Source organism: Anomaloglossus baeobatrachus, chromosome 6 (genome assembly GCF_048569485.1).
Source record: "Anomaloglossus baeobatrachus isolate aAnoBae1 chromosome 6, aAnoBae1.hap1, whole genome shotgun sequence".
NCBI classification, from domain to species: Eukaryota; Metazoa; Chordata; class Amphibia; order Anura; family Aromobatidae; genus Anomaloglossus; species Anomaloglossus baeobatrachus.
Genome location: NC_134358.1, coordinates 210,628,804 through 210,650,557, shown reverse-complemented (window position 1 = coordinate 210,650,557; position 21,754 = coordinate 210,628,804). Strand labels below are relative to the sequence as shown.

The following is a 21,754-nucleotide window of genomic DNA, read 5'->3' as shown; positions in this document are numbered from 1 at the left end:
ATCCGACATAACTATGTATGAGAATGCATGAGTGGATGTGTGCTTCCTTCCACACAAAGCATAAAACTGAGGAGCCCGTGGTCCACGGGAGGGTGTATAGGCAGAGGGGAGGGGTTACACTTTTTAAAGTGTAAAACTTTGTGTGGCCTCCAGAGGCAGAAGCTATACACCCAATATAAAACTAATTGTCTGGGTCTCCCAATGGAGCGACAAAAAGAAATTAAAAGCAATTCTTGAACTGCAGTTTTTCATTCTTCTTCCCAAAGATTTCAGTAAAGCTCGGGTCACATTTATCCGATGCTCTACACTGAGCACGTACACTGGTGTTTCCATGTAAATCTCTGAAACCATGACTCAGACAAAACTCTTGACAGAATATTCACAATAATAAGGCAGATGGAGTCACTTTGGACTATGTCTGGTCTCTGACCTGGCGGTGTCCATCTTTTCATGCGTGCACAATTTCGTGGTCAACCTTAGTTTAGTGCAGCACTGAAAAGACAGGCATTGCTGAACATAAGGCAGGCAGAGTTATGAGTAAATCTGCTGCCTCATTGTAGTGAATGGGTTTTAGTTTGAATCATGTACTTCTGACATTTACCATATTTTTCGCGTTATAAGACGCACTTTTGTTCCCCCAAATTTTGGGGGAAAGTAGGGGGTGCGTCTTATAAACCGAATATACGGGGGGGGTGTATACATACATATATATTATATATTATATATATATATATATATATATATATATATATATATATATATATATATATATATATATATATATATATACACACACTGCAGGGTCCGCTCTGGAGCGGTGCTGGGGGCAGGTGACAGCTGTGGGCGGCAGCGTTTGATCTCCCGCTCCCGCTCATATAATATGCACAGCCGCTGTCCATCAGCAGCGTGGTGCTGAAACAGCATCACGCTGAGGGTCTGGGGAAGCGGGGCATATTATATCTGCCTGCGCCCTCCTTTGATTGCACATGATCCCCCCTGTGTTAGATATGGCCCCCGTGCTGCTGCCCATAGTAAAATAAAAAAAGCTAAGTGATAAGGCACGCAGAGATGATATCACTCTGCCGTGCCGATCACATGACCGGCAACAAGAACCAGGAAGTGGAGGAGGAGCTCAACTGCGAGGAGGGAGACACAGGGATTACAGTGCTGAGAAAGTAAGGAAAGAGTGTTTTATTTTATTATGGGCAGCAGTATGAGGGGCATATCTAACACAGGGGAGGTGTGCCATCTATAGTGGCCATGGGCAGCAGTATGGGGGCCATATCAAACTCAGGGGAAGTGTGCCATCTATAGTGGCCACGGGCAGCACACATGGGGGGCATATCTAACACAGGGAAGATGTGCCATCTATAGGGGCCATGGGCAGCACACATGGGGGGCATATCTAACACAGGGGAGATGTGCCATCTATAGTGGCCATGGGCAGCACACATGGGGGGCATATCTAACACAGGGGAGATGTGCCATCTATAGGGGCCATGGGCAGCACACATGGGGGCCATATCTAACACAGGGGAGGTGTACCATCTATAGGGGCTATGGGCAGCACAGGGGGATGTGTCCCAGCACAAGGGGGCTATATTCAATATAAGGGGGCCATATCCAGATTAACCCCTTAACGACCGCGGGCCGTAAAATTACGTCCTAAATGACATAATCTTACTGCCCGCGGTCTGCCGGCAGCATCATGCTGCGATCGGCACACATCTCAGCTGATTTTCACAGCTGAGATGTGTGCCTGCTAGGCACGAGCAGAATCGTTATCTGCTCGTGCCGATTAACCCCTTATATGGCGGTCAATACATGACAGCGCCATTATAAGCGCGATTGCGGTAAGCATTTACTTACCGCCCGAAACCGGAAGTCACGTGACGCGATCACGTGACTCCCGATAGTTGTCATGGTAGCACAGGGTCATGTGATGACTCCTGTACTACACATGACTTGGTTTCACTTTCGCTGTGCCCGGGGCACAGCAAAAGAGAAAGACAGCGTATCTGCTGTTTACAGCCTTCCAGCTGTGATCAGCAGATACTGCAGAGCGATCGGAATGCTGATCGCAATAGCCCCCTAGGGGGACTAGTAAAATAAAAAAAAAAGTTAAAAAATAAGTTTTAAAAAATTAAAAAAAAACAAAAAAACCTAAAAGTTCAAATCACCCCCCATTCGCCCCATTGAAAATTAAAGGGTTAAAAAAATAAAAAAATATACACACATTTGGTATCGCCGCGTTCAGAAACGCCCGATCTATCAAAATATAAAATCAATTAATCTGATCAGTAAACGGCGTAGCGGCAAAAAAATTCCAAACGCCAAAACGACGTTTTTTTGTCGCCACAACTTTTGCGCAAAATGCAATAAGAGGTGATCAAAACGTAGCATCTGCGCAAAAATGGTACCGTTAAAAACGTCAGCTCGAGACGCAAAAAATAAGCCGTCATTGAGCCTAAGATCCCGAAAAATGAGAACGCTACGGGTCACGGAATATGGCGTAAAACGTGCGCCACTTTTTTCGGACAAACTTCCGATTTTTTTTTAACCCCTTATATAAAAGTAAACCTATACATGTTTGGTGTCTACGAACTCGCACTGACCTGAGGCATCACACCCACACATCAGTTTTACCATATAGTGAACACAGTGAATAAAATATCTCAAAAACCATAGTGCTATCGCACTTTTTTTGCAATTTTTCAGCATTTGGAATTTTTTTGCCATTTTCTAGTACACAATATGGTAAAACTGATGGTTTCATTTAAAAGTACAGCTCGTTCCGCAAAAAATGAGCCCTCACATGACCATATTGACTGAAAAATAAAAAAGTTACGTCTCTCAGAAAAAGAATGGCGAAAAAAAAAACGGAAAGCGAAAAATCGGCCGGTCGTGAAGGGGTTAAGGGGGGCTAATTTTAGGATGGGGGGCTATGAGGAACATATACCCTATATGATTTGTTAGACGGACACTGGCATTATAAGATGGACCCCATTTAACATTAAAAAAAAAAATTCTCTTTTCCTTCACCAAATTTGGGGGTGCATCTTATAATCAGGTGCGTCTTATAAAGCGAAAAATACGGTAATCAGAAATCTCAAAGTGCTCAGGGTAGATATGTAAACTCAGGGTAAACTAAGCCTTTTAAAGGAAATTATATTGACAGTGGATCTCTTTGATTTATTCAAATCAAACCATATCTACAATTTGAGACAAAATTGAGTCAGATCTTAACAACTGGAACAAACTTTACTTTCCTGGTTCGGGAGGATTAACGCGGTCAAGCTGGATTTGTTAACAAGATTGTTATATTATTTCAAAACTATCCCTCTCCTGTTGCCGCCATCCTTCTTTTCTTGCTAAAAACCATTATAACCCACTTTATTTGGTCTCACAAATGCTCACATATATCATATGATGTACTGAGTAGGCTTAGAGATGCAGGTTGACCCGGCCTCCCTATCCTTCTTCTGTATAGATATGCCTCCTTGGGGACTTGTAGCTTTGATCTTTTTCATTCTAGAGAGATGAAAAGATGGGTGCAACCTGAAAGCTCAGAATTTGAAGTAGACCCAAACCATCCAACCATTCACGATTTAATCTCGGACACTGGCATCAAATCGCTACACAGTTTTTTCTCTAACACCAATATTCCTCAGGACACATGGTTCTTTAATAAACAGCTGAAAAGCTTTATTACATCTATGTCCAAGAAGACAGACATTTATAGGGGACTCACACCTTTCGAGACTTTTTCCTTAGGGAATGACTCTCCAGACCATGCCATATCGATCTTGTAAGACTTATTTCCAAAGTGCAGGGGTGCGGTGGATTGCCTGCCTGGGTATTTCCAGAGATGGGAAGAGGAGTATGGGAGATCATTCTCGCTGGAAGAATAAACCAAAATCCTTCTTCTTGTAAATAATTCCTCGCTGAATGTGGTGTCACAGGAGAGGAGCTAAAAGATCCTGTCTAGGTGCTATAGCTGGCCAGTGAACATATACAGCTGCCTTCCTTTCAGCTTCTGATGTATGATGGAGATGTCAAAAGGAGAAAAGGAGAAGGGATCACTTACCCATATTTGGTGGTCATGCCCGCCTATGAGACTCTTTTGGGAGGCCATTTTCTAGCTATATAATAAATTATCCTATAGACAGATTCAGCCCACAAGAAACTGGCACTCTTATCCCTTGGGGACATCTCTGTTTCAGGGTTTAAGAAGTGATTATTGAGACACTTCTTGACAGCAGCCAGGAATCTAATTCCAAGATATTGGAAGCAAGATAGAACCCCCCCTGAAAGGATGTTTTTATAGTAGAATGTAATGAAATACTTAGGTTGGAGTCCTTGATAAGTCATACATACTGGGAAATAAAGATAAAGTAAATGCCACATGGGCACCATGGATTATGCTTAGGGACACTCTAGACCTGGTGTTATGGATCAACAGGAAGTACAGCATGATACAAAATTATCACTATCCCTTCATAACATACTATCAGTTCATAGAGCGGAAGCGTGTCCAACCACGCAAAAGCCCCCACCCGCATCTTATTTTCCTTTTTCTTCCCTGTCTTATCCCTCTCAGTCTTCTCCTCTTCCTTTTTCTCCCCTTAGAACCCTGCTCCTTTATAACCTATTCACCTTTAACAACTTAAACGGTATATTGGGTTCATCAGTGCTGCGTGATCAGAGAGGGAGATGTTGATTATCTACGTTTGGTTCGGAGTTTGGTTATTTGACAGCGCGCTGCATCTGTGTATTGTTTATATCTTTCTTCAAATAAAATCTGATTTGAGGAAAAAAACAGGCTTCTGTGCTAAGGAGTTAAAGAGTAGCCATTATTAGAAATTAAGCTATTGATTAAATAAGGTTTTGTTACATGCATTTTCTTTTTAATGTTGGCATTTTTTTTATACCGTAGTCTGTATTAAAAATAAAAAATAGAAATCTTATAATTTTCACACTGACCACTGAGGTTTTTTTGACTTCCTATTGTTTTAAGAAACAACACATATAAGTAAATGTGCCTGTACAAAGGTCATTGTGAAGGGTGGGGGAGAAGAGTTATCTGTGACATCACCTATTGTGATTGGTGGATCCTGTGTTATCAGCTGTGCATCAGTGTTACTTGTCATTGTAAGACAGCCTCTGATGATAAGGAGACAGCTGAAAACTCTTCCTGAAAGGAAAGAAAGTATGAGTCTAAAAAAGCCCCAGTGGCAAGTGTAAAAATTGCAAGATTACCAATTTTGTTTTTTAATAAAGATCGTTATATGAAAAAAATAGGATTGAAAAAAAGTATAAAGATACATATAAAAATAAAAAACTGATTGAATATGTTATTTTCTGATGAATGACAAACAGAGATAAATTTTGATCCTTAAAAAGGTTTAACACTCTACTACAACCTACAGTATTCCTGAGCTCAGTGCCACCATCTCTAGTCTGTGCTATCCCCCAAACAGGAGACCAGACTGACACTAATCACTGACGGTAGCAGTGTATTATTACCCTGGAACCATTGGGGATTACAGAATAGCAATGGATTATTGAGTACAAGCAGCAGAGGAAATTAGACAGATGCCCTATTGTAATAAAACTATATTTTGCCATCCAGTAGTATAACTATGACTCTTTTCAAAGATCAGTAACTTTTTCTAGAAAATGTAACTCATGGACTTCATGAACAAAGGTGATAAATAATAATAATAGTTAAAGGGGTCATCCAAATGAAGAAAATGGCATCAATCAGAAATCACAACTGTAAGCCATGAACATACTAATATACGTCTCGATCCTTGTGCTACTGTGGAGGTTCTTTAGTTTGATTCCCTAGGATGATGACACAACCTCCAACCACATGACCTCATACAAAATCGGCTGGATAGACCATTACGGACATTCCTTGTAGCGATTTGTTCGGGCAGGAACTTAGACAAAAAGGAGGGAAGCAACCAAGAAGCAGGCCCAAGGATTGTGGGACCAGTGCAATGTTGAGCAACAATGTTTCCATCATTTGTAAGCTTTCTTCTAGTATGTCTGACTAAAACTAAATCTCCTTGGAGAAAGAACTTCTCTCTATTTCTCAACAATTGCCTTTTTTTAACACTTTGCTTTAGAAATCAAGTAAGACTATACACACCATTTGATTTTGGATTTAGGATATAACCCAGGTGGATATACAGTTTCTGACAACAGTTCTCTCGCATATCCATGTTATGTAAATAAAAGCTTATAACCAGACTTTAAATTCATCCATTGGCTTTATAAATTGCTCTTTTGAAAGCTGAAACCCTCTCAAATTTGGTTTAGGTTATGAAAATAAAGTTGCTACAAAGCTGAAATATTGATCAATTAATGAACACAGAAAGGTCAGATTTTGGCAAGACAAATGCTTTGTCGCCTTGTCATATAATGCTCCCAATCCTAGTTTACATCCTCACCTGTGCTCACTAAATTATATGTTAATTAGCGGGTGCGTATAAAAGGAAACCCAGCACCCCAGAGCTTCAGTTGAACTGCAACTTGACCTCTGACAAAACATGCCAAAAATCCACCCTGCGACCAAAGCCTTGATTATCAAGAGGCTGAAGAACAGATCCACTGCAGAGGTGGCTGGCACCATTAATGTGTCTCAGCGTCAAGTACCTAGAATTAAAAAAAGATTTTAAGAGTTCTGGAGATGTTTTTGACAAGCCCAGGTCCGGCAGACCCTGCAAGACAACTGCTCAGGAGGAACGTTTGTTGGTTAGAAAATCCAAAGCCAGCCCCTCTTCCACTGCAGCAGAGCTCCAAAAGGCCTGGTCACCTCAAGTCCCTGTGTCAACTAGAACAGTTTGTAGGATTCTGTCTCGAAATGGCCTTTATGGTCGAATCAGTGCCCAAAAGCCAGCACTAAATAAAAGGCAATGAAAAAAACGTGTGGCATTTCCCACAGCCTGCTAATCAGAAGGACGCTGGAAATGTGGCAGAAGGTGGATTTCTCTGATGAATCTTCAGTTGAATTACACCACAGCCGCCACAAATACTGCAGGAGACCTAATGGAGCCTGTATGGATCCAGAAAACAGTTAAGTTTGGTGGCGGAAAGATCATGGTCTTGGGTTCAATTCAGTATGGGGGTGTGCGAAACATCTGCAAGGTGAAAGTTAACATCAATAGCCTAAAATATCAAGAAGTATTAGCTACCTCTTACATTCCCAGTCATAAAAGGGGTCAAATTCTGCAGCAGGATGGTGCGCCATCTCATACATCCATCTCTACAACAAAGATCCTCCTGGCAAAGAAGATCAAGGTGGTTAAGGACTGGCCAGGCCAGTCACCAGACATGAACATCATTGAGCATGTTTGGGGTAGGATGAAAGCGGAAGCTTGGAAGACAAAACCAAAGAATCTAGATGAACTCTGGGAGGCATGTAAGACTGCATTCTTTGCTATTCCTGATGACGTCATCAATAAATTGTATGCATCAATGCAGTCCTTCAAGCTCATGGAAGTCACACAAAATATTAAATATGGCTCTAATAGCACCACAACTTCATTCACCAATGTTATGCAACATATCTTTGTATTAAAAGTTAATTATTTGTTTGAATTTCACATTAATTTCTGTGGGCGACAAAACTTTTGTCTTGCCAAAATCTGACCTTTCTGTGTTCATTAAATGATCAATATTTCAGCTTTGCAGCAACTTTATTTTCATAACCTAAACCACATTTAGGAGGGTTTCAGCTTTCAAAAGAATAATTTATGAAAGCAATGGATGAATTTAAAGTCAGGTTATAAGCTTTTATTTACATAACATGGATAAGCGACAGAACTTCTGTCAGGGACCTTACAAGGAAACAATAGGATAAAGAGTTGCACACCAGTCACAATGTATAGGGGAAAAATGAAAAGCAAAACTGCTATGGGAATACTAGACGAAAAATACAATGGACTATCTGAAAAAAGTTAAAAACATCAAAATGGTATTTGCATAACTGCTATGAATAATTGGAATGAGAGATGTTTAGCCATTTTATTGATCAATGCAAAGGAGCCCCAAAACCAAACGCCAAGGTAATCTCTATTTTTGGGGTCCCTAACTTATGTGTAACCTCACCTGCAGTTAAAAAACTTGCTCTGTATGGGAAGCAAAGGACCAAGCTATATATGTGAAATAAGACACATGGCTATGGGTGAGGCAGGGTTCTCAGACAGAAAATGCATACTAATTTAAGAATGTACGTCTGGAACACCTATGGTGTGAACAGGGTGCAAGACTCAAAAATATACAACTAAACACTATTCCCATAGCAGTTTTGCTTTTCATTATTCCCCTATACATTGTGACTGGTGTGCAACTCTTTATCCTAATTGTTTAGTTGTATATTTTTGAGTCTTGCACCTTGTTCACACCATAGGTGTTCCAGACGTACATTCTTTACTTAGTATGCATTTTCTGTCTGAGAACCCTGCCCCACCCATAGCCATGTGTCTTATTTCACATATATAGCTTGGTCCTTTGCTTCCCGTACAGAGCAAGTTTTTTAACTGCAGGTGAGGTTACATATAGGCTAGGGACCCCAAAAATAGAGATTACCTTGGCGTTTGGTTTTGGGGTTCCTTTGCATTGATCAATACAATGGCTAAACATCTCTCATTCCAATTATTCATAGCAGTTATGCAAATACCATTTTCATGTTTTTCACTTTTTTCAGATAGTCCATTGTATTTTTCAGTCTAGTATTCCCATAGCAGTTTTGCTTTTCATTATTCCCCTATACATTGTGACTGGTGTGCAACTCTTTATCCTATTGTTTAGTTGTATATTTTTGAGTCTTGCACCCTGTTCACACCATAGGTGTTCCAGACATACATTCTTTAATTAGGGACTGTACAAGGGACATTCATTAAAAATTTCCCCAGACATACCTCTATCTATTGCAAGACGCTGAACCCGCACGTGTAATGATATCATTCTGTATAGGTTACGTGCTAATTTGCAACACACCACCTCCAAAGAAAGCACGTGCCCAACCCTCGGCAGGCAAGGTCATGTTCACAGTCTTTTGGGACCAGCACAGAGTAGTCTTAGATGGATTTACTAACAAAGAGTACCACGATTATTGGGGCATACTATGCTTCACTGCTGCAGAAATTGTGTGAGGCCATCAAAACCAAAAGACATGGCATGTTACCCAAATGGAAGCATGCTCCTGCGGCTTTGAAATTCTACGACATCCCCCTTATTCACTTGACCTTGCACCATTGGACTTCCGCCTCTTTCCAAAAGTTATTTTTGAACGGCAAGCATTTTCCAGATGACGAGGCTAATATCTAAAAGTCACAACGTAGCTTTAAGAGCAACCTGTCGTCATCTGCAAGCAATGTGTTTACAGTTGCATTAAGAGATGGAGGAAGTGTGTGTCTCTAGGTGGCAGCTATGTAGAGAAAGACTAATAACTGTGCCAAGTTTTGTTGCCGTCAGTTAACAGGAAGTGGCTCAGGGGAAATCTTTAAATGAATGACCCTCGTACGCAAGCCCCTGTTATAAGACAATTATAAGGTACACACTGGTCCAGCATGGCTGTAATATCTAACACATTTCCAATATATACAATCGTCTATAACTTTACAGCCACCCGCTTACTATTGTGTGTCCCTCAAGCCACAATACAAGCTCTGTCCCACCAATGGAATGGACCCAACAGGGCCTCTGAAGGTACCCGGCACCAAGACCTTAGTAGTAGATGCTTTTTCTGGTTTATAACATGCTATATGCAGATATGAATACATTTACGAAACAGATGTTTAGTGGATCAGGCTAGTTTTCCCAAAACATCTCACAGATGCTCTAGTGGACTAGCTGGGAATTTGGAGGTTAAGTAACACCACAATCTCTTTGTTGTGTTCCTTAAACCATTCCATGATTTCGTGGGTTTCCTCCTATACTCCAAATTCACAGTGATAGGGAATTTAGATTGTGAGCCCCTATAGGGACAGTGACCATTCTGTCCGTAAAGTGCTCTGGAAGATCATGGTGCAATATAAGCAAGGCATAATAAATATATTATTCCTAAATAATTTTAGAAGTGTTTCACGGGGTATTATCCTGTGGAAAGAGACCACTGCCAATAGGGAATGTCATTGCCATGAGGGACGTACTTAGCCGGCACCAATGTTTAGATCATATATTTAAGTAAAAGGTATATTCACCTGAATGTCTTGACCCATTGGCTCCTTGCAGAACATTACCTAGAGCTTTACCTAGAGTTGCACACTGTTTTCCTTGCTTGTACTAGACCTAAAGTGCATCCTGGTAGCATTTCTATTCTGGTACACTAAAGGTACCGTTACACATAACGAGATCGCTAGCGAGATCGCTGCTGAGTCACAGTTTCTGTGACGCAGTAGCGATCCCGTTAGCGATCTCGTTATGTGTGACACCTACCAGCGATCAGGCCCCTGCTGTGAGATCTCTAGTCGTTGCCGAATGGTCCAGGCAATTTTCTTCAAAGGCGATGTCCTGCTGGGCAGGACACATCGCTAGGTTTGACACTGTGTGACAGGGTCACAGTGACTGCTGAGATCGTTATACAGGTCGCTACTGCGATCTGTATCATTCCTGCATCGTTGGTAAGATCTGACTCTGTGATATCTCACCAGCGACCTCCCAGCGACTTACCAGCGATCCCTATCAGGTCACATCGTTTTCAGGATCGCTGGTAAGTCGTTGTGTGTGACTGGACCTTAAGCATACACCCTATAGAAGTCTACATGGTATAAGATGTAAGGCCCCATTCTTTCATGGTTAATTTCTAAGACACTCGGTCCAGTTTGCAGCTACTAAATCCAATACACGGCCAATTGCAATGCACTGTTTGTTTTTTTGAATAGTCAGAAAATAATTTTTCAGCACATTGTGCTACAGTTGCTCTTCTGTGGCACAGGACCAGACTTGGTAACCTAGTAAGTCCTCAATCAATGGTAAACTACAATGATGAAAAAAAAAAACATTTTTTTGTATGTTTTTGTACTTAATAAAAATTATATATTTTCTTGTGAATATAGGACTCCATGTGTGTTTCTTCCACATTTTATCATTAATCATCAATGTAATAATCATAGTACAAACCTGGTGCACAGGAATTTCCAGCCTCCACAGACAAACCATTCCAACCCTCTTTTTCTTCGAGTTATCCTGGCTCTCGGTAAAGTGTGATAATCACTTTCATCGTTCTCAAAACCTTCTTCTGACATCATGAGTGGCATTTCATCCAGGGGGGATGCTTCATCTTGATACCTGACAAGACAGGATTATAGCTATTATAAGCAACTGGCATCAATAGTGCAAGCTGTATATGAAGTTGATTAGTTTGGGGGTTTTTTTTTAACAGTATCCACCATACTTTCCCAGGCAGGCTACTTCCACGTAATGCCAAATAAATATAGCTCAAACCTGTCAGTGACAACAAGCATGATCCCTCCGAGTAGAGAAGAAATGCTTACCTAAACCATTCTTGGATTTTTGGGGGCCAAAGTAAAGTACACAATTTTGCAGTGTTAGCATGGCTGAAGCTGCTGCCACCGGAGGAGGGCCAGCGGGCCGCATGATTATGAGACAAAAGTGTGGGCCAATTAGTCATTGCAGTGGATGAGTTTCAACCACATGAAAGCTGGTCACACATTTAGGCCAGTTTCACACGTCAGTGAAAAACACAGACGTTTTTCACTGGCGTGTAAAACACGCACATGTCCCTGCGTGTGCCGTGAATCACGGCACACGTGGGTGGTCTAAGTGCAATCCGGGCTCCGTTCTCCGTGGCCCGTGATTGCACTTAGAAATCAACTCACCTGCGCCCGCTCCCGCTCTCCATGGTCCTGAACGCTCCCGCAGTGCAGCATCCGGCCGGCGCTGACCCCTGCAGCAGCTGCTTCCGGGTCGGCTGTGTCGTGCATCATTAATATGCGCGACAGTAATGAGCCGGCTCAGAAGCAGCAGGCTGCACGGGCTGCAGAGAGCGCGGCTGAAGCCGGGTGAGTAAAAATGTTTATTATTTTAAATGCACGCTTTTTCTGGCACGTGTTTCACGGACCACACCACTGCGTGGTCCGTGGAACATCAGTGATGCCAGAAAAAAATGGACATGTCTCCGTGCAGCAATCACGCACACGCGGGTACGCTGCACGGAGACACGTGCAGTGAAAAATCACTGACGTGTGAGCAGACCCATTCATTATAATGGGTCTGCGTATGTCAGTGATTCTGGTACGTTTAAAAAAAAGCACAAACGTACCAGAATCACTGACGTGTGAAAGGGGCCTTATGGGAAGCCCCATTTTCAATGACACATCCATAGTTGCACTTTTTTCGCCTTTTTATTTTATATATTAAAGGTCTTACAGTGGGTCATTGCTAGCTGTTCGCTCTAAGGATCAACTCCAAAAATTAACTATAATTTGTATACATATACATCAGCTTTCTAAAATCTGAAGAGGATTCATCAAGACCGGTGCTTTACAGCTATAAATGAATTTGACGTATCTTAAACACGCACCGTGCACTAAAATAAGACCGGGAGAAGATTTCTACTATAATATAATCTACTTTCTGGCGTAAATAAAAGTGAATCTTGTGGGCATCGGCTGCCCATGTCCCCTCAACTAAGCCCACCCAATTGTTTTTTGATGTGCCAGGCTGGCGCATAAAGTCAAAGTCTTCAAATATGTGTGAATTTACAATGTGGCCATAAAATAACCTGAGGTTCAGGTTATGTGCGCACGCTGCATTTTTTTGCCATGTTTTTGCACATTTTTTGGGTGCATTTTTGTTTTAAAAACTGCATGAATCTCCTTCCCCAGTAAAGTCTATGAGATTTCAATTTTGCTGTCCACACAGTGCAGTATTTTTAGCTGCGTTTTTGTGGTGACCACAAAGATGCAGCATGTCAATTCTTTTTGCATTTTTCCCTGCGTTTTTCACTTATTGAATGTAATGGAGAAAAAAGCAGGAAAAAAAAAAAATGTTTTAAAATGCATCAAAAAATGCAGCAAAACGCTCAATTATTATTCAAGACATTGGGAAAAGAAAAGCATCTGAAAATAAAATGTATACCAAAACGCACCAGCAGGTGAAAAAGTGGCACTGTACGGTGAGCGAACGGCCCAAAAACCGTGTGCGGATAATTGGAGATGTCAGAATTGTTCCACAGACTAGCATAACTATTCAATATGGCTGCCATCATGCATGGTGACCATGTTCTTCTGGTACAGAACAGGTATAGAGGGATGCTGCGCCCTTCCAAAATGATGCGGTCTTTGAGGTCAGCCAGGGTGTCGACATTTCCCAGATAAACACGCTCTTTCAAGTGTCCCCACAACCAGAAATCAAAAGGAATGAGATCGGGCAAATGTAGTGGCCATGCGTCTATTCAGTAGGACTATCAGCTGTGTATCCACCAGACGTCTGCACAACACAACTGATGGTCCCAACCCCATTTATAAGGCAAGAAATCCCACTTATTAAACCTGACAGGGCACACCTGTGAAGTGATAACCATTTCTGGTGAATACCTCTTGAAGCTCATCAAGAGAATGCCAAGAGTGTGCACAGCAGTAATCAAAGCAAAAGGTGGCTACTTTGAAGAACCTAGAATATAAGGCATATTTTCAGTTGTTTCACACTTTTTTGTTAAGTATTTCATTCCACATGTGTTAATTGTTTTGATGCCTTCAATGTGAATCTACAATTTTCAGAGTCATGAAAATAAAGAAAACTCTTTGAATGAGAAGGTGTGGCCACACGTTTGGTCTTACTGTATATGAATTACATACACTTTATAAAACCTGCATACCCCTCCAATAGACAGAGATAGAGTTGTACTGTACTTTACTAAGGTAAATACCCCATATGGTTGTCACCCCCTTCAGCATAAAGCAAAACTTTACAATCAAAAGGCCCATTTACTGTTCTTGCAAAGGGGCAATCTTCTGTGTGTCCGCCAGTGAACATACTGTACATCTAACCTCCCACTGATGACATGCAGTGATAATATCCATAACTATGGCTGCTCAGACATTTAGAATTGCCATTTTTATATGCTTCTTTAGCGTTTTCTATTTGCTTCATGTTCTAAATTCTTTTCAGACACACTGGTAACATTATGGAACAATAGATTTATAACAAAAAAAACAAAAAAAAGTTTAAAAAAACATACACGTCCCAAAAAAAAAGACACACAAAATAAATATATATACAGGGCACACCTCAGAAGACAATTACAGTTTGCTCCGTTTTGCGAGATGTGCACTCAAATTTACAGCTGCAGTCTATTGTGAAGAATAATCCATGCAAAGCATCATCATGTGTAGTATCATCGACTTCAAAACGCGGCCTCTGAACTGCGATGCAATTTATTCTATTTCAAATGCAATTTTCCCTTTGTATAGCAAAATTTTACCTCTGTATTTAAAAACAATAAAACGATGAATAATGGATTTTTCATAGCTGAGAAGAGGACAAAGTCTAATTTTCTTTGTAATGTGTGTCTTGCACACTTAATTGGTTTGTCACTCATGGACAATCAAGGCGTCAAGCAATTATCTATAATATGAGAAACTTTTCTAAGAGGAAAGTATTACAAACAAACTACACAAAATGCTGGGAAAGAAGACTTCAAAACTCACAGCGTGAAAGTTATCATGTACAATTCTGCCTGCCTGGATGATACATATATAAAGACCAAGACGACAGCGGATTTCCTGCAAATCCTTTGTATTCATGTCCCAGGCATTTTAAGCAGTAATATGGCTGAATCATTGAAAGCTTCCAGACAGCAAGTACCGATTACACTTTATTGCATCACTTCCAGGACAGGGGTGGGTTAGTTACATATTACTAGTCAGTTCACCATTGTTTCCGTAGCCTTCTGTAGCCAGCCAATAAGAACTTTCCTAGACACCAAGAGAAAAAAATGGAGCCTGATCCCAGTAGATCTCCGCAAAGTCACCTACTGACAGTGCCACAACAGCAGCCAAGCCATAAACCCCTTGCAACCGTTAGGCTCTGTTCACATCTGCTTTTTGAATTCTGTTGGCAAAGCATGGGAAAGCTATATGAAAATAGTAAAGCATTTTAAATTTGCTCTTTCCTCAGTTTGGAATGTAATTAAGAAAAGGACGTTACCAGAAACAGAGGAGTTAAAGTTAAGGTCTGGAAGAACAAGCAAAATTTATTTTAGAGCTGCTCAAAGGATTGCTCGAGAGGCAAATCAGAACCCACACTTGACTGCAAAAGACCTTCAGGAAGATTTAGCAGACTCTGGAGTTGGAGTACGTTGTTCTACTGTTCAGAGACTCCTACACAAATATGTTCTTCATGGAAGAGTCATCAGAAGCAAACCGGTGGAGATTGTGGGATATGGAAACAGGTGTATCTTGCTGTACAGATTCCTATTTTAAGCTTGGTTCACTGTCCATTATTTGTACTGCTTCTGTGTACATTGTATTGTTTGTAAGTAATCACCCCCTATAGTGCAAGGTTATAGCCTTTTCCATCCCTGGGTGTGGGGGGAGGTGGGCCTAGAGTCTGCCTACTGTAACCTTTTTGCTTACCTGGGGCATAGGCAGTCTGTTTGAGAACTTCAATAGTGAAGCAGGAAGATTGAACCTCTGGGAGAAACTGGCTTCTCAGAGAGACCTGGATATTTATCGGTTACCGGACTATATTTGTGTTACTGGACTAATTTTACCCTCTGTTTTGTGGATTATGTTATGGACCATTTGATTTGCTTAGAATAAATGCTCTTTGGATTGTACAGCCATCTCTCGCTCTGTTGATTGTGTGATATGGGAGAAGGACCCCGTCACACCTCTCCTGCGTCCTCACCATAAAATTCAGTGTCAGAAGTGTGCAAAGGAACATCTAAACAAGCCTGATGCATTTTGGAAAAAGTCCTGTGGTTAAAATAGAACTCTTTAGCCACAATGATCAAAGGTACGTGGGAAGAAAAAATTATTGATTGCTCTCAGTGGAACAAACAAAATTATAATTTTGTAGTCGTGATACCTTTAATGGCTAAATAAAATAAAATAAATGATGTTACAGAGCAAGCATTCGAGACTCCTTAGGTCTCTTCATCAGGCATGGTATGAAAACATGGAGAGACCTAAGGAGTCTCGAAAGCTTGCTCTTTAACATAATTTATTTTATTTTTGTTAGCCATTAAAAAGGTATCAGAACTACAAGATTTTAATTTTGTTTCTCTCACTGAGAGCTATCAATCATTTTTCAACTGGCTAACACGGTACTAAATTTTTTTTCTTTTAACTGAAGAAAAAAATGGCACAGAATTTCAAGGAAAAGTATCTCAACAACCATTTAACATGGGGGTGGATCAACCATGCTTTGGGGTTGTGTTGCAGCTATTGGCACAGGGAACATGTTACGTGTAGAGGAAAGAATGAATTCAATGAAATTTCAATAAATTCTTGATGTAACTATCAAACCATCTGTATGAAAAAGCTGACGTTGAAAAGACAATGGCTTCTACAAATGGATAATGATCCTAAATACACATCAAAATCCACGATAGACGATCTCAGAAGGCGCAAGCTGAAGGTTTTACAATGGCCCTCACAGTCCCCTGATCTGATTATCACTGGCAATATGAGGCTAGACCTCAAAAGAGCAGTGCATGCCAGACGAGCCTGGAATATCACACAACTGGAAGACTTTTCCAAGGAAGAATGGATGAAAATCCCTCAAACAAGAATTGAAAGACTCATGGCTGCTACAGAAAGCATTTACAAGCTGTGATGCTTGCCAAAGGGGGTGCTACTAGGTACTAACCATGAAGGGTGCCCACACTTTTGCCGTTTTTGACCATGCGTTTTGTGCCAATGGGTGAAAAATGCAGGAAAAAAACAATATCAATTGACATGCTGCAGTTTTGTTGTCACCTCAAAACTGCAGGCCAAAAAAAGCAACGTGCACACAGCAAATCTGAAATCTCATAGACTTTGCTGGGGAAGGAAAAGCATGCAATTTGTGGTGACTAGAAGGTCATCAAAAATGCATCAAAAACTGCAGCCTGCGCATGGGGCCTTAAAGATCATGTCATCTTCAACTTGCTTAACTGTTCACAATAACAGTAATTTTGACCACATGTGCCCAACTTGTGCATGCCACTGTACAAATGGCTATTCTGATGATATAACAAAAAATATGATTCATTGAAGAAGGCCACCTCTTCCATTGCTCCATAGTTCAGTTGTGATTAGAGATGAGTGAACCTGTGGAAGTTATTTTGGTGTGTGCAGACGATACGTACCTCCAGGGGTGCGGACTTGGCCCGAACCACAATGGAAGTCACTGATTGGCAGTTCGGTTCACCGTCCACATGCAGCCAGTCATAAACAGATCACTTCCAGGAGCAGGTGGGCTGGGTTTATCCATTTCTATTTGTTTGACGCACACTAAATCCGATCATGCTGTTGTTACCCCCAGTGCGCGCCGTATAAACACTGCAAGCGGCTCGCATTGGGCAGAGCATCGAGCGTACCTGAGCACAGTGATGCTCGCGCGAGTAAAATTCATACATAAAGCGCCCAAACTCTAGTTTTTAAAATAAAAAAAATTGAAAACTAAACACCAAACCTCGGGTTCGCTCATTTCTATATCAGATGCCTACACGTTCCTATTATAGGGGTGGATAAAGGTCAGGACTGCCCTGTGATCTGTGCCTATACCAAACGTTATAATGTATTACATATTGGGCCACTTTTCTATCATCGTCTGCATTAACAGTGTTGTTCAGGAATATAACTTAAAAAGAAACTGTCATCGGGCTATGCATATTAAACTAAAGCTATGGCCATAATGGTGCTGTTATACTGATTTAATAGATATCTTCATGGAAGAAATCTATAGCCTGTTTTTTGTTAAATCATCACTAGAAGTTTTGAGTTTTTGTGCATTAGGGTGGGACTCTGAGGCGGGACTGTGGGTACGGTCCGTTGTCTCTCGTGGCTTTATCCACTTCCTCTTTAAAATTTCGCGTCGGCACCATCCTAGCCGTGGGTGGTGCTTGCACAAATTGTTCAAGCCATGGGCATCAGTAAAATAGCAACGATGGTGGCGCATGCACATATTGACCTCCCTGGGCCTTCAGTGAAATGGACACTGACTACTTTTCATTGTATCAGTGTCATATTATCAGTATTGTCCTAAGGAAATATATATTTACAAAAATGTGAGGGGTCTACTCCCTTTTGTGATATACTGAATATACTGTTCCATCACACATATATATATATATATACACACACACACGCACAGTATATATAAAATATGTGTGTACCTGTATAGTGCATACAGTTGTGCTCAAAAGTTTACATACCCCGGCAGATTTTTTTGCTTTCTTGGCTTTTTTCAGACAATATGAATGATAACACAAAATCTTTTTTCCCACTCATGGTTAGTGGTTGGGTGCAGCCATTTATTGTCAAACTACTGTGTTTTCTCTTTTATTCATAATGACAACCAAATACATCCGAATGACCCTGATCAAAAGTTCACATACACTGGTGATTTTGGCCTGCTAACATGCACAGAAGTTGACACAAATGGGTTTGAATGGGTAATAAAAGTAACATCCTCACCTGTGACCTGTTTGCTTGTAATCAGTGAGTGTACATAAAAGCTAAGAGAGTTTCTGGGATCCAGACAGACTCTTGCATCTGTCATCCAGCCACTGACATTTCTGGATTGTGAGTGGGGAAAGCAAAAGAATTGTCAACGGATCTACAGGAAAAGATAGTTGAACTGTATAAAACATGAAAGGGATACAAATAGATATCCAAAAAATTGATAATGCCAGTCAGCAGTGTTCAAACTGTAAACTACCAAATGGAAAATCAGGGGCTCTGTGAAAACCAAACCACGATCAGGTGGACCAACAAACATTTCGGCCACAACTGCCAGGAAAATTGCTCAGGATGCAAAGAAAAACCCACAAACATCAGCTGAAATACAGGACTCACTGAAAACTAGCAGTGTGACTGTTTCAAGATGCACAATAAGGAGGCACTTGAAGAACAATGGGCTGGATGGTCGAGTCGCCAGATGAAAGCCATTACTGTGCAAATGCTACAAAGTATCTTGCCTACAATACACCAAACAGCATAGAGACAAGCCTCCAAACTTCTGAAACAAGGTAATTTGGAGTGATGAGACCAAAATTGAACTTTTTGACCACAACCATAAACGTTACACTTGGAGATGTGTCAACAAGGCCTATGATGAAAGGAACACCATTCCTACTGTAAAACACGGAGGTGGATCGCTGGTGATGTAGGGATGTGTGAGATACAAAACGCACAGGAAACTTGGTCAAAGTTGAAGGAAAGATGAATGCAGCACGTTATCAGCAAATACTGGAGACAAATTTGCACTCATCAGCCCGGAAAATGCGCATGGGACATACTTGGACGTTCCAACATGACAACGATGCAAAACACAAGGCCAAGTCGACCTGTTATTGGCTACAGCAAAACAAAGTGAAGGTTCTGGAGTGGACATCTCAGTCTCCTGACCTCAAAACCATTGAGCTGCTCTGGGGAGAACTCAAGTGCGGAGTTCATGCAAGAAAGCCCAGAAATTTACAGGAACTGGAGGCTTTTTGCCAAGAAGAATGGGCAGCTTTACCAGCTGAGAAAATAAAAAGCCTCATCTACAATTACCACAAAAGACATCAAGCTGTCATTGACATTAGAGGGAGCAATACACAGTATTAAAGGGAACCTGTCATCAGAAATTTTGCTTTAAACCTAAAAGTTTCCCCCTCTGCAGCTCCTGGGCTGCATTCTAGCAAGGTTCCTGTACTTTTTGTGGCCCCTTTTAAACCAAATTAAATACTTTAAAAACTTGTACCTTTTGCTATGTAAATTTTGTAAATCGTCCATGGGGGCGGGCTCTCTGGTGACCGTTGCTGTTCCTCCAGCAGATTTACGCCGCCCCCCAACGCTGAATTTCATATCTCAGGACGCTGCCCCTGGGCGACCGTGGTCCGCGCATACGCTGTGCGACTGTAGCGGTACTGTGCACTGTAAGTACGTGTGACCGCTGGTGATGTTTTGCGCAGGCATGAGGTTATGGGCGGCGCTGTGAGTGTCATCAGCAAGTGCCGCCCATAACCTCGTGACCGCACTTTCCCCTCTTCCTCCAGCGTTCTGCGCAAGCGCTTGCTGGCCAGATGACCCGACGTCACCTCTTTCCCATCTTGCCCTGCTGCACAGTACCGCTACAGTCGCACAGCGTATGCGCGGACCACGGTCGCCCAGGGGCAGCGTCCTGATGGATGAAATGGAGCGTGGGGGGGACGGCGTAAATGTGCTGGAGGAACAGCATCGGTCAGCAGAGAGCCCGCCCCCATGGACGATTTACAAAATTTACATAGCAAAAGGTACAAGTTTATAAAGTATTTAATTTGGTTTAAAAGGGGCCACAAAAAGTACAGGAACCTTGCTAGAATGCAGCCCAGGAGCTGCAGAGGGGGAAACTTTTAGGTTTCAAGCTAAATTTCTGATGACAGGTTCCCTTTAAGAACTGGGGTATGTGAACTTTTGATAAGGGTCATTTGGATGTGTTTGGTTGTCATTATGATTTAAAAAAGAGAAAACATAGTGGTTTGACAATAAATGGCTTCACCCAACCACTAACCATGAGTGGAAAAAAAGATTTTGTGTTATTCATAGTCTCTGAAAAAAGGCCAAGAAAGCAAAACATTTGCTGGGGTATGTAAACTTTTGAGCACAACTGTATATCTATTCTTGCTGCATCTATAGTACTGTAAGGCCTTGTGCGCACTAGGCGTTTTTGCCGCGTTTTTAGCGGCGTTTTTTACCGCGTTTTTGTGCTGAAAACGCAGTGACATTGCTTCCCCAGCAATGTCAATGGGTTTTCATAAGTGCTGTCCGCACACAGCGTTTTTTTTTAGCTGCGTTTTTGTGGTGACCACAAAAACGCAGCATGTCAATTATTTCTGCGTTTTTCACTGCGTTTTTCACCCATTGAATTCAATGAGATGTTAAAAACGCAATGAAAAATGCATATAGCCGCGTTTCTATGACTAAAAACGCAGCTATAAACGCAAGGGGTGGGTACTACAGTGACGTGTACAGGAAGAGGATTCCTTCTGTTGGTAAACACAGAAGCGTGAATCCTCCCGGTACTGTCACCGCTGCTTCCACCTCCCGTCCTGTGCATGTCAGCTCCGTGCGGCGCCATGTCTGGGCGGGAGGTGGAGGCAGCGGCGAAAATCAAAGTGAACAGTAGAAAAAAAAAAAAATGTCATATATACTCACCTGTCCGCAGGGTCCCGGTGCCATGCCCGCTCCCAGCTCCTCCCGGTCCCGCCGCTCTGGCTGTGTGCAGTCTCCCCGGGGCAGGACCTTGCTTGCAGGACCTGGCGGTGGATCACCTGATGCAGTCACCTGACGCATCAGCTGATCGCGGTGACGCGGGCGCCCGGCCGGCTATCAGCTGATCCTGCCGTCAGGGGACTTCATCAGCTGATTACCGGCAGCTCTTGCAGCGATCGGACGGGATCAGACTCCTGTCCAATCGATCGCTCCAGGAGCTGCCGGTAATCAGCACAGCACATAAGTTAGTATTTTTTTTTTTTTTTCTACTGATGCATCAGCTGATTGTATAAAAGCCGATATAGGAATCAGCTGATGTGTGATGTGATTCACAT

General features: G+C 41.8%; 1 protein-coding gene across 2 annotated transcripts in view; it reads right to left on the bottom strand.

Moving 5' to 3' along the window:
- The window catches only part of ATP9B (ATPase phospholipid transporting 9B (putative)), a 441,649-nt gene that overhangs the window by 405,710 nt on the left and 14,185 nt on the right, over positions 1 to 21,754 (bottom strand). For both annotated transcript variants that reach the window (XM_075314650.1, XM_075314649.1), the window contains exon 2: positions 11,134 to 11,301. In XM_075314650.1, the coding sequence (XP_075170765.1) occupies positions 11,134 to 11,301 (168 nt within the window). The remainder of the gene's footprint in view (positions 1 to 11,133; positions 11,302 to 21,754) is intronic.